The 13,997-nt window shown below is 39.5% G+C and overlaps 2 protein-coding genes across 2 annotated transcripts; both read right to left on the bottom strand.

Annotated features, from left to right (window-relative positions):
• Window positions 1-11,843: 11,843 nt before the first annotated feature.
• LOC113769222 (uncharacterized protein K02A2.6-like) lies at window positions 11,844-12,680 on the bottom strand. Its single transcript, XM_027313687.1, has one exon. The coding sequence runs from the start codon at window positions 12,678-12,680 to the stop codon at window positions 11,844-11,846; it is 837 nt and encodes a 278-aa protein (XP_027169488.1).
• A 27-nt stretch (window positions 12,681-12,707) lies between these two features.
• On the bottom strand, window positions 12,708-13,991 carry LOC113769221. Its single transcript, XM_027313686.1, has 3 exons — window positions 13,469-13,991; window positions 12,884-13,386; window positions 12,708-12,770 (listed from the first exon to the last, which is right to left on the bottom strand). Exons 1-3 carry the CDS (start codon window positions 13,989-13,991, stop codon window positions 12,708-12,710), a joined length of 1,089 nt encoding a protein of 362 aa, XP_027169487.1.
• Between the last annotated feature and the right edge of the window lie 6 nt (window positions 13,992-13,997).

The following is a 13,997-nucleotide window of genomic DNA, read 5'->3' as shown; positions in this document are numbered from 1 at the left end:
TCACGAGCCAAGTTAAATGCCGTTTGGTCAGTTTCATGAGGCCCTCAAACAAGGACATGCGCCAAGATAGGAAAAAGCTTGTGTAAGGCTCACGAAACTTCCAGGTAGCAATCCAAAGCTCTCTAATCAACCTTCGGCCATGGATTGTCATATTGTCACGTGACATAAGTGGCAGCAATGAAGTGAAATGCACTCCATACGAATCGCATGAATTTGCACAAGTTGGGGTTGGTGAAGTAAGCTCGTGGTGACTAGCTTTTGGACATGTGAAGAAGCACGAACGTGCACCACTTGCAGCAGGAATAAGCACGAAATCGGGTTGCAAGTCTTTAGCCGTAGTTGGAAAATTGTGGACAGCGTTACAACCTATGAAAACAAAATAACCTTCAACTTGGAGCAATTCAGAAATCGGGTAAAGGACTAATGGGACATTATTAGCTAGATGGTAAGAAGGTGTAGAACGAGATTTAAATGAGAAAACTCCCTTTGACACTTCGATATTCCTTCCACCAATTGATTCAACTTGAGATTCCAGTGCTAGTCCTTGACACATAGGTAAAGAACAAGAAGTAGATTCTGGAATTTTCCTTTTAAGATGAGCTCGAATGAATCCTCCAATGGTGCGGACAGATTTGAATGGACATTGTTCCATGAATTGATACCAAAGAGATTTAGTTCCTAGAAGACCAATTCCATGGAAACTCGCAAAGTGTCCAAGTGACTTCGGGATGGAACATGCCATGATCAACTCTACTTGACTTTGTGTAACTTGAACAAAAGAAGAGGTGCTAAACAAAACACATGTTAGCCGGTTAGCAAACAAAATGGTCACACTTTCAGCCTTTGTAAACATGGCCAACTCCTCCTTTTTACTCTTCACTAAGGCCAAATTATTCTTGTCTTTTTCCACTCCATTCTTCTCGGACCATTGCTCACGCATTGTACATGAGGTTTGATTTTCATTGTCTAGCTCATGTTCATGGCTCAGTTGTAACTCATTCATATTTGGCTCTTCAATCAACGAGGGACTAGGATGAATTTTCCCTTTATTACCACCGGTTGGCACATGGTTAAGTTGCTCCAGGTGTGAATCCAGCACTTGGCTAAGTCTTTCCATCATATCATCAATCAATGCTTCAGTCCGACGTTCGAATTTATCCATTGATTCACGAAGCTTTGACTCAATTCGAAAATTCTCGAGCCCTTCGTCTTGATTGTCAAGACACTTCTTAGATGAACCTTGTTTGCTTGAAGTTGACCTTGATTTAGATGCTCTACGCAAACTGCTTTGCTCCTTCTCATACTCATCACAATCTTGTTTATACCTTTCATACACACACAAAGCACGGTGGCGTTGCATCTCCTCCCGGAGTGAATGATACCCACATTGTGAACTGGATTGCATGGGGCTAAAGTACTTGGAGGTACTTCGCTTGGGACCTCTCCTCTTGAAAGGTTCGGTCTCCATGAATTCTTGATTGTATGAGCAAGATGCAACTCTAGTGGCCATGACTATGTGACCTGCAAAACGGTTAGTAGTGCAAAGGAATTTTCCTCCCACACATGGCTTACAATTGTAGTTTGATGTCCATGGTTTGTTCACCAACTTCACTAGACATATTTAGTCCACCTGCAAAATAAATAAACAAAAACGAGTTCCTTGCTCTCTTTTTTTTTTTTTTTTAAATACGATGTATAGGTCACTCACACTCGTATTTCACTCAAGTGTATCACTCTCTAATAATCTTACCAAGCAATTCCTTGGCTTGCTAGTTGCTTGGTTGAACAAACTAGGTGTTACCGCAGTATACGTTCTTGACTAGTCAACAAGTGACACACAAGCTAGTAGAAATAAATGGAGGTGTATGACTGACGACCTAGACACGACTCAAGACTCAGAATATAGCTGGACAATAACTAACGACTCAAAAGAAAGTAAGACAATTAACTTGAATGCTGAAATTTTGAAAATCCTAGAAAACTCTACCCGAAACCCAATTTTCTGGAATTTGTTGAGCTGCTGGTCCGTGGTCTTTTTGGTCCGTGATCTGATTTGGACACTTGGGGTTGCCAAGATTAGAAACCTTGGAGTTTGGTCAGATTTGGGAGTCCCAAGTGGTCCAAATTCGAAATTTTGGAGCTGGTCAGATTTGGAAGTCAGATTTTGCACCAAATTTGGTAAACTTGTAGGCTGTCAAGAATTGGATGTTGTTCAGATTTGGAAGTCCAAGTTTGAATCAGATTTGGTGGCTTGAATGCTGACCAAGACTAGGGCTGTTCAGATTTGAAAGTCCAAGTTTGAATCAGATTTGGTAAAACTTGAAGGCTGGTCAAGAATTGGAAACTAGAGCCGTCTTTCTTGAAAATTTTTTTTTTGACCTTTGAATCAGATTTGGTAAAACTTGAAGGCTGGTCAAGAATTGGAAACTAGAGCCGTCTTTCTTGAAATTTTTTTTTGACTTCTGTTGGGGTGTTTTCACACAATAGCCAGCTAGCTTAGACCACAATTTCACAGCAATTAACGTAAACAACTTGGACAGATTTGGTTTCAAGATCAAAGTTCCATGAAAACAAGAACACGGTTGAAGGTTTATTTCAGGTTTCAAGACTGCCAAGATTAACCTCTTTGATCCAAGAAGCTCAAGACTTCCCCAATAAGGTTTTGATGTTCGAGTTTTGCAAAGCAACAACACAAAGGTTCAAGAAACAAGTGCAAACAGATTCGGCAACCCAGCAATTAATTCCAGCAACGACTCAAGGGAATGACAATAAGGTATGCAACACAAGAGATTTTTTTTTTCTGGATTTAAACAGAACATAAACACAAGACAAAACTGGACAGAAAATTTTAGTCAACAAGTAAACAACAAAGACAGATTTCTGACAAGGAAACAACAAAGACAGATTTCGGACTTGACAAACCCGAGCACTTGAGCTACGAATTTAGAAGACTAAAATAGATCTAAAAATGATAAAAAGGGATATTCGTGATACCTCTAACTAGCTCTGATGCCAGCTGATACGAGACGCGGAAGCTACTTCGGATCTAGAGGAACACGATGAAGATTTGACGGAGTTGAACCCGAACTTGGACCACTCAAGAACAGATTTAACGGTAGAGGACGCCACAATCAAGTATGTGTGCTTGATTGATAAGTCAAGAACAGCCTAGGATCAACTCTAGGATGTTCAACTTAGCTTTTACAAGCTAAGGGAATTTGCCACAAGGAATGGACGAAATTCTGGAAATTTTATTCAATACTCTCAAAAAACTGAATGTAACATGCGGCTTGAGGCTATTAATAGCCGTGACTAAGACCTAATAAACTGGAAAAATAACAAGGAAAGTTCGGCCAGCCCCTTGGGCCTTCATTTGACCGAAAGCTAGCCCAACTAACTATAGATCATAAGCTTCGGCTCAGCGAGAGTACTTAACTGCGGCTCAGCCCACCGTTTGGAGCTTGGACACTTGCATCTTCAATTGTAAGCAGCATTTTAGTAGTCGTGCAAGGATATTCCAACTCAATCCCTTCAATGCTCGGTTTCTCTTGGTTTTGGATAGCACGTACCAAGGCTTGGAGGGACTCCTTGAATCTCTTAGCTCGTGCTCGTGTCACTGTGCCTTGGGGCACCTTCACAGGGTCTACTTGTACACTTTGGGCCTCGTGCTCCACCGCATCACTTTTACTACTTGGATCCCACTTACAGTCAGTAGTACAAATCGCTCCTTCTGGCACTCGACTGTTTTGAAGCAGACCTAGTAGACTGTTGGGTATTTCCTCTTTTTATTAGGGGTACTAAGGTAACTTGCAATCTGATGTTCGGCACTACTACAATACAAGAACTTTCTCGATTTCTTCCAACATTCATTCTCTGTGTGGTTGGGCTTATCGCAATATCCACAAGTTACACGAGAAGTCACGGCGTGGCCAGCTTGAGAATTCCCTTTGTATTTCTTCTCTAGTTCCACGTTCTTGCGTAGCAACTCAATTTTCTTAGCATATTCTTGTTTCCACCGTCCTTCCCAGTAATCAGCCAATTTCTTTTGAAACTCTACCTCCTTTCGAAGAAGGTCCACTTCCTTACACATTTCTCCCAAATTTGTCATCTTACCGGTTGGTTTAAGTCAAATGCTAGCCTGCCAGGCAAATCAAGGATCAGAATGAGTAACTACTCACAATGAAAATTTTGGCTATATTACTCTTTCATTCCTTTGCTTATAGGTTACCCCAGAATGGACGAGCTCTCGAGTCTCCACAACATTACTTTTATCACTTATAAACATAACAAGATACGAGGATATTATTTCTTAATATCAAAGTTTCAAACCCTAGTTCACTCTCCAATACTCACTTACCAAGTTACTCAAGAAGAAACCCTAACCTCTTGCCTTTACTAGTGCCTTATTTGATTCTCTCAATTCAATTCCACTATTTTGATGTTAGGTCCTCCATGAGACTTAGATGGACGTACTTCAAGAATCGCTCAATCTTCACACCTCTCTCGATTCCTAGGTCGGTTGTTTGGTTTAGGGCTTTGGTGCTCAACTAACCGTGCTAAGACATCAATCATATGATCAACAATAGTAGCTACGTGATTGTTTTCCTTCATTTCTAGGATTTTGGGTCCGGCCTAGTTGCCGTTCCATAAACATCCCCTTGAGCTTGGGCTTGCTTAACCTCTCGCACTCGGTCCCTTTTTACTTCTTTGGCCGCTCATAAATTTTACATTTATAAAGGCATGATGTAAAATGAGTGCACATAAACGAAGTTTGAAAAGTGACACTTTGATCATGCAAAACAAAAATAAAAAGGAAGACACCGAAATAATCGCAAATGTGTACAACCCAATCATAGATTTGAAATCATAGAGCAATAAAGTCAAGTATCTCATAAGTAACGTTCAATTGTTTCAAAAGTTAGATAGTACAGTTGATACGGTCCTCGATCAACACGTTTCGAGACACGTAGAACATTTGCCCAAGAATCTAGCGAGGTTGTCCAACGTTTGGATTACGTAGCCTAAAACCAAGACGGACGACACGACTTGATTGAAGGTGGTAGAAAGACGACTCCAATCGAGGTGATTACTCAAGTGGATAGGTCGGATGAACAATCAAGGACGATCACGAGATTGCTCAAGAACCCTTGTCATTGCAAGTAATGGAATTGTACTCTTGTCGCGCCCCATTTTTTATAAGAAAAATAAATGGTTTTAAAAATGTGAATTTTTTATTTGAAAAGTGAATTTTTTATTTGAAAAATGAATTTTTGATTTAAACAGAAAAATGGGCCTAAATGGCACTTGTAATGCGACGATTTGACCCAAAATAATAATTTAAAAAGGATTTTTTAAAAATAAAATCGGAGTCGCCACTTGGTATAGAGTTAAGGCGTACCAAGACACCTAAAAATGAATTTTTCAAAGGAAAGAGTAGAAAAACCCCTTTTAAATGACTCCTAGTCTACGTAAATCAAAGAAAAAGGTTCGGGAGTCACATTTGAAGAAAGGGAAGGCAAGGATAAAAATCTGAGGCACCCTTTCGACCTAGCAAAGGCTAGTTGCGTGATTTAGTCAAAGATTTTCTTGTTTTAACCTAAAGATTTATCACATTTGGACGCACTATATGAATGCAAACCCTAGACCTAGGGGGGCATCGGGGGGCAAAATTTCTCTTCAAAGTTTGAATGGTGCCAATCACATTAATTGTGATGCCCAATAATGACCCTTTGGAGAAGTCACGAATAATGCAAAAAATATGAGACTCTAAGAAAAGAAATAAAATAAAATAATTATACAAATATACATGTCTTAAAGGAATGCATCATGTCGGGTACGGGAGACTAATGTTCGTGACTCAATTTTCCCTTTAATAGAGGGAATACGAGCGTGCTAAGGCTAGAAAGCCAAACTCGTCCATATCCATATTCAAGGGGTTATTCCCTAATCTAATCAAGCAAATGAACTAATCTACCCCCCTAATTTCCTAAATGAGATGCAAATCTAAATGTTATATACATAGGGGTAAGGGATATTTTATTAGGGGAAATATTATGTGAAAATGATAAAGATCCTAAAAATGGAAGAATATGCATGAAGTGTAATGTAATCATACAAACATGATCTAGCGAGGGAGGTCCCTAAGGGTCTAGTATTGGACTAGCCCATGTCTATGAATCCTCACTAGCATTGGACTAGTGGGAAATCGGAACAAAGAGCCACAACTAGCGTTGGACTAGTGTGGTGACGGGAAAGGAATCACAACTAGCGTTGGACTAGTGCGATAACGTCATTAATTGATTATAACCTCATTAAAGCATAATAAAGCGAGTAAACACATAATGTCACATAAACACATAACACATAATCATGATATCTAGATGCAAGACCCTAAGAAAGCGATAACACATAGCACGTAAGCATGCAAGTCACACAAGCGAAAAGAAAGCGAATAAAACCCTAGCTATTACATTTGAGGGGGGGCCCTACTACAATCTAATGGGGGAAAAAAATAAGATTAAATAAAATAATCCTAACTATTACAACTTGGCATTTAAATGCCTTTCAAATAATCAAAATGAACTAAAATAAATATACGAAATTAAGACGACTAAAGCGAATAAATAAATAAAATGAAAACATTCAAAAGGCTTGCAATTAAACACATAAATCACATAAGTACACATAGGGTCAAATAAAGTAAAAATGAGGAATAGAGTGTACCTCCCTTGAGTTGGTGTCCTAATGAAATGAATTTACTTATTTACCCTCCAAAATAAAGAAAAGGGTCAAGGCATCACTTTAATTAAGAACTAATTACATGAAACAAAAAAATTAAATACAAAAGTGAAAATTAAATATGGAACAAACCATTCATGTGTAAGCAAACACGGTCCCAAATAAAGAGTTTCAAGAGTCTAAAATGGAATACTAAATTTAATGGTTTAAGGTGGAATCCATCACAATCAAATGCTAAAATCACAAAAGAAGAATGGAAAGTTATTTATTACGATTAAATGACAAATTTAGCTAAGAAAATTTAAATCAAATGGAAACCAAGACTATAAATTCTTCCAAATTATTAAGCTTTCATTATTTTATCCTAAAAAAAATCCATTGAAATCTGTCCACAATTCACATGAAAATATATCAAGGCAAACTATCATGTAAAAAGGGATCCAATTGATTAATCTTTTCAATCTTATGGGCCATAGAAGCATTAAACACAAATCAAGGGGTCAAAGTGCGATTTTCGAAGCATCTTTCCATGCAAACTTCATGCAACCACCGAAAACACTCCCTGCAACAAACCATTACTAATGAAAGCTTTCTGCAATCAAACAAACTTTCGGCAGGCAATTTCGCACAGCACTTTTGGACTAATCCCAACCAAACATGGCTAACATTTCTTAGAAATGCAATTCATGGAAGCATTTCATGCAAGCAACAACGGTGAAACCAGCTTCTGCAACCGAGAGTGCAGCTTGTTGTAGACTCATTTTCAAACTCAGATTTCGAACCAAACACACAGCTTTGCTCGAAAATTTTTCAATCGAAAATCATAATTTGAAACTAAGCAACAAGACACATAACTTCAACATCCAAACAAGCAAGAAACATAGAAGATACTAACGCAAAATTCTGGAAAAACATTCATGTAAAAATGGTTTGGCAACCTGAAATTTATTTTCCAACAAGTATGTGATCCTGATTCAAGTGGTTTGGACTCCAAACATGCAAACTCAACACCAATCAATCACTGCCCCTTTCCACACCAAATTAACCATCAAATTAGGATGGCCAAGGCTTGGTGAGTGGTCATGGAGAAGAAAACAACAAAACAGATGCATCAGCCTCTGCTCTGCTGCGCATTTTGCCGCTTCATACTAGCATGGATGAAATGCCGAGAACAAATGTGCAAAAACTTCATTATTCATCAATCAAACTCACACATCTGCAAACACAAATCCTAACATAGCTTAAACATGGATGCCTGCCCCTAACTATCCCAAACGAGATGATCCAGGCCCAAGAAAATAAGAATAACAACAATGCAGCAAAGAAACTTAGCAGAAACGTACGTTCATGCCGTTTTTCACTCAACCCAGATGTCTCATGCCATCTCAAGCTAGAATCAGTAAACTCATCAACTGAGATACATTAGAAGCTGTAACCCATTCTAGTGAACATCCTTAGCCGTTGAAAAATCACACAAAGGACAATAACATGGCAGTCGCAAAGGCAAGGAAAATGAAATGAGCTTCTGATGGAACCAACAGTGATATCATCAGGAGCCAGAAACAACAAAAGTTCCCTACCATATAATCAAAGAAATCAGACCAAACCCATACACTAAGCCATTACAAGATGCAAAAGACCGCACAACAGAAGTGAAAGAACCAACAAAAAGACGGCAACAAATAAGGAAATCAGCACATCTGAACCAGCGCAAGCAAGACTGCATTTTTCTAACGAAAATCTGAACTGAACCCTTCCAAAATGTAGAAACATCACCATGAAAGTTAGCCTTCCTAAACCTATTGCCCAAATGCCAGATTAAGCACCCACAACAGAAAGTGCATTCTGAGTTGAGAGGGAGTGACTTGCAGATTCAAATTCATTCACAAATCTTGAGTTCGTTATTAACCAGGAGAAAAATAGTAAAACTCTACCCAATAGGTCATAAAAAAAAATCAGATGCAGTGATATGGAGCCGGAATCTGAATCAATCAAGGATCGAAAACGGAAGGAAGGAAGACAAATCATGAGCACAGAATCAAGGATCGAAACTTTTGGTTGCGGAGGAGGAGTATGTGCAGGCAGAGGAGGATAAGAGAACGAAGTTACCTTGAGGGATGATCGAGCTCTGCAGTGGACCAACGAGACCTGCCGCAACCTGGATGAAGGAAACCGTAAGTGAAGGTATGGAGATCCGGCAACCCCGCGTTCCTTTGCTCCTTTTCCAGTTTTCTTTTCTCCGCTGCAAGGCTTTCTTGCTCTCACTGTTTTCCTCTCACCCTCACAAACTCTCCTCCCTTCTGATTTTTCTCCCTCGTTCTTATCTTACCCTTACTTCTTTCTAAAACTCTCGGCTTTTCCTTTCTATCCAACTCCGCCCTCTTTTCTCTCGCTTCGTCAGCCGTCCTCCGTTTCACTCTTTTCCCTCGTTTGTCTCTAGCCGTCCCTTTTGCTCTCTTTTCAACCTCAAACCCTAGCCGTCACTCCTCCTATTTCCAAAACCCAGCCGCTGTACCTTTTTTCCTTCTTTTTTACCCCCCAGCTTCATGGCTTTATATAGGCATCAGCCATCCCTCAAACCTAGCATCTACGGTGCCCTTTTTTCTGCATTTTTCTGTGATTCTCCGGGAGCCTTTAGATGGCTTTTGTTTTCTCAAAATTTTTGAGTTGTCGGATGAAGGGCCAGATGGCCTTGTACTATGCCAATCTGATAGAGCAAAATATCGGGCAAAAATGACTGGAAAACCCACTGGAAAAAAGAGCTGCATTTTTGTTTCTTGCATTCTGTTGGCACGCTGCTGGTTCCGCGTTTTTTCAAAGCATATCATTAATTCCTTTACTGGATTTTTCCTTTCTCTCCAATGAGTTAATAATAGTGAAAATAATGATTTTAACTGGAACAAGATAAAAATAAAATTTAAACAAAGTCAACTACAAAGGAATCAGAATGCCGGAATTTTGTGTTTGATTGATGATGAGTATTTTCAATGAATTAATAAAGGAAAATGATTTTTCTTGATCACAAATCGAAACAACGCAAAGGCAGCGAAAGCCAAAAATGCTAAAAATAATTTTTTCCCTTTTTCCTTTTTTTTTTCTTTTTTTTTTGCAATTTCTTTTTATTTTCACTAATTCCAACAAAATTTCATAAATTGAATCTAAAGAATTAAAGTATATTTTTGTGAGTAATTTTTCCTCTTTTCTGATGAATTTTGCGCTAAAGTGTCTTAGAAAAATGAAAATAAAAAGAGACAAAAATAAATAATGATAACTAACATGAAAAAAAAATAACAAATAAAAAATAAACTAAAAATTTGGTGTCTACAGTTTGCCCCTCTTTGTCTGAGTTTCGAAGAAACTCGAGACAAAGACGTAGACACCAAATACTTACCTACAGTTATTCCACTGTGAGTTGGAACCTGTAAACTCAAAAGGTCAGTGGGATGAATACCCGAGCCTGCCATCGCTTGGGTCAGTGGGATGAATACCCGAGCCTGCTTTCAATTGGTCAATTGGTCAGCGGGATCCATACCCGAGCCTGCCATCGCTTGGGTCAGTGGGATGAATACCCGAGCCTGTTTTCATCTGTCATTTGGTCAGTGGGATGACTACCCGAGCCTGCCTTCAATTGGTCAATTGGTCAGTGGGATCCGTACCCGAGCCTACCTTCCTTTTTTGGTCAATGGGATGAATACCCGAGCCTGCCTTTAATTGGTCAATTGGTCAGTGTTGTGCAAGACTTTTGTAGAATTTCAGAATGAGAGACAAACGATTTCTTCTAAAAACTGCCCCAGTGTAATGCGATTGAACTATCGGACCTGTAAGAAAAGAAATAAGGATAGATAACACCGCCACCATTCGATCAACCCCTTCTTCAAGAGATGTGTAAACATGAGTATTTTGGACTTCTTTGTTGACGTAGCGAGCACTCCAACCTTGCCCTGTGAACAATATCAAACTTCTATAATTTCTCGTACTTAACCCAACATATCATTGAGTATCCATTTATCTTCGATAACTTATAGGGATTGCCATTGATAAAAACAAGAGGAACTAATAGGACCATAAAACACATGAAAAAATATTCTAATTGCATGTAATGATGAAAATTCTAATAATATAAACACAACTATCCCCTTTATTGAATGAAGAATCATTTCAAATAAATAAACTTATATACTCAAATTCAAAAAGCTTGTGTTTGATAAATCGATCATTTGAGTTCTCGAACTAAAGTGCCACTTTTGACCCTTTGGATATCAATCTTCGGAAGTTCAATGCTTGACGAATAGAACCACAATGTGAGGAGAAATTCCAACGAACTAGGTCACCAGCTCTTCGGATCCAAACCCACTTTTCCTTATGAAACCCTACCTCAGCGCCCTTTCGGGTTTTCACTAAGGTTGCCCCCGCCCATTGTTGTTTTTTCTCTCTTTCTTTTTCCTTTTTCTCTTTTCTTCTTCTTTCTTTTTCCTCTTTTTTTTTCTTTTCTTTTCTTTCTTTTTCTCAAGGTGCCCTTGCGGGTTTACACCTAACAAACAAATCTTGTCTACCGCCCGCACTAATTCAGAAATGCGTTTTGAAAAACAATGGCATCAGTGTAACAATCCTTCCCTTGCAAGATAGGTGAAGGTGTTTTCTTGACATCATATGCCATTTGATTAGAAATTATCCTAAGAAGGCAATGTAGAGAACAGAAGTCAGGACTTTTGGTTTCTGTAATAGGTTCTGGTGGGGTGCTTAGAAAAGGTTGAGGCTTGAAGGCGAATTTACGAATGTTTAGATTTTCTGAGATCGCATTTTCAAATTAACTCTACTAATAATTGCCCCAGTTTATTCTCAATTGAGATTTTCCTTTAATTTTCTTCATTTTGTTCCTCTGTCACTTCTACCCCTTTTTTCTTTTTTTTTTCAACTCGAAATTTGCCCCAGTGTGGGGTTTGCGATTCTTAGGGGTTGCCAAGCGAAATAATTTGCTCTGAAGGCTCAAAAGGGATAACTAGGGGTAGAATGTTTGATTGAAAAGGAAGAAGGCCTGACTTTTCATTCCATTCTTTACATCAACCTTAAAAGGAAAATTCCATTTATCATATGGAAAATTTCTTTCACATATCCGAATTGATTGGTTGAGGGAACACTTGCCCATCCATTTCTGCGAGAATGAGTGCTCCTCCGGGTAAAACTTTCTGGACAATAAAAGGGCCTTGCCAATTTGGTGCAAATTTCCCCTTAGCTTTCTCTTGTACTGGCAAAATGTGTTTCAACACCTTATCTCCTTCTGTGAATATCCGTGGTCGGACCTTCTTATTGTAAGCACGGGCTACCCTTTTTTGATAGCATTGACCATGACAAATGGCATTTAATCTTTTTTCATCAATTAAAGATAACTGCTCGTGACGTTGTCTAATCCAATCAGCCTCATCTAGCTTGGCCTCCATTAAAATGCGTAATGAAGGGATTTCGACCTCGGCTGGCAGCACTGCTTCCATCCCATACATGAGGTTGTAGGGAGTTGCCCCAGTAGACGTCCGTATAGCAGTTCTATATGCCATTAATGCATAAGGGAGCTTCTCGTGCCAATCACGATGTCTTTCAATCATCTTACGGATTACCTTCTTCAAGTTCTTATTCGCGGCCTCAACAGCTCCATTCATCTGTGGTCTATAAATAGAGGAATTCCTATGCCTGATTTTGAACTTTTCACACAATCCATCTACCATATCATTGTTGAGATTCTTGGCATTGTCAGTGATTAATGTCTCTGGTATTCCAAAATGACAAATGATGTGCTTTCTTAGAAAGTCCGTCACCACCTTTTTAGTCACATGCTTATAAGATTCAGCTTCGACCCACTTGGTGAAGTATTCAATTGCCACCAGAATGAACCGATGCCCATTTGAAGCGGGAGGGTCAATTGCTCCGATTACATCCATACCCCACATCGAACATGGCCAGGGAGAGCAGTCATACTATGCAATTCTGTGGGGGGAGTGCGCAGAACATCTCCATGCAATTGACACTTTAAGCATTTCCTGACAAAAACTGCACAATCATGCTCCATAGTAAACCAAAAATATCCGGTCCTCATGATCTTCTTTGCTAATAAATGGCCATTCATATGTGATCCGCACACTCCACTATGTACTTCTTTCATTAGGTATTCTGCTTCATCTTCATCAACACACCTTAGAAGGCCCAAATCTGACGTCCTCTTGTATACAACCTCTCCGTTTAGGAAAAATCTGGAAGACAATCTGCGCAAGAAGCCCTTAGCAGTTGTATCGGTCCCAGGGGGATAGGATCCTGTTTTGAGAAATTCCTTGATATCGTTGTACCAGGGGCGGCCATCGGAAGACCTTTCCACAACTAGGCAGTGAGCAAGCTTTTCTTGTAGATGAATCTGGATAGGGTCAATTACCAACTCATCCGGATGTTGAATCATTGAAGATAAAGTGGCCAATGCATCGGCAAAGACATTTCTGACAAGGGGAATATGCCGAAACTCCAAACTCCTAAATTTATTTGCTAACTCCAGTAAGCTGCAATGATAGGGCAAGATCTTTGAATCCCGAGTGATCCACTCCTTGAGAGTCTGATGTACAAGCAAATCTGAATCGCTGAACACTAGTAAATCCTTAATCTCCATTTCTAACGCCATTTTTAACCCAAAAAATGCAAGCTTCATATTCAGCCATATTGTTGGTACAGAAAAATCGGAGTTTGGCCGAACCAGGGTAATGCTTTCCTTCAGGCGATACTAGAACAGCTCCAATACCAGCCCCGAAGGAATTTGATGCACCGTCAAAGAACAACCTCCACTCCGGGCATTGATCATTCATATCTTCTGCTACACCCACGAACAGGGCCTCCTCATCCGGAAAATAAGTGTGAAGCGGTTGATAATCATCTTTCAACGGATTTTCAACCAAATGATCGGCCACAGCCAGGCCCTTGATAGCCTTCTGCGTGGTAAAAATAATATCAAACTCCGAAAGAATCATCTGCCATTTTGCCATACGTCCTGTCGGCATAGGCTTTCCCAACAGATATTTCAAAGGGTCGAAGCGGGAAATGAGGTAAGTAGTATGACTGAGCAAGTAATGCCTCAACTTTTGTGCGGCCCAAGCTAAAGCGCAGCAACTCCTTTCCAGAAAAGAATAGTTGGCTTCATACGCAGTGAACTTCTTACTGAGGTAATAGATGGCTTGCTCCCTCTTCCCCGATTCGTCGTGTTGTCCCAATACACACCCCATAGTTTC

Source organism: Coffea eugenioides, chromosome 4, assembly GCF_003713205.1.
Source record: "Coffea eugenioides isolate CCC68of chromosome 4, Ceug_1.0, whole genome shotgun sequence".
NCBI lineage: Eukaryota > Viridiplantae > Streptophyta > Magnoliopsida > Gentianales > Rubiaceae > Coffea > Coffea eugenioides.
Note: the sequence above shows the minus strand (reverse complement) of the source record. Positions and strands in the feature narration are given on the sequence as shown.

Coding starts and splice junctions, on each gene's coding strand:
- LOC113769222 (XM_027313687.1), bottom strand. CDS start 12,680: ATGTGGGGTATGGATGTAATCGGAGCAATTGACCCTCCCGCTTCAAAT.
- LOC113769221 (XM_027313686.1), bottom strand. CDS start 13,991: ATGGGGTGTGTATTGGGACAACACGACGAATCGGGGAAGAGGGAGCAA. Junction 13,387..13,468: donor TGAAGGAAAGCATTACCCTG/GTTCGGCCAAAC, acceptor AAATGGCGTTAG/AAATGGAGATTAAGGATTTA. Junction 12,771..12,883: donor CAGAATACCTAATGAAAGAA/GTACATAGTGGA, acceptor AGTTTTTGTCAG/GAAATGCTTAAAGTGTCAAT.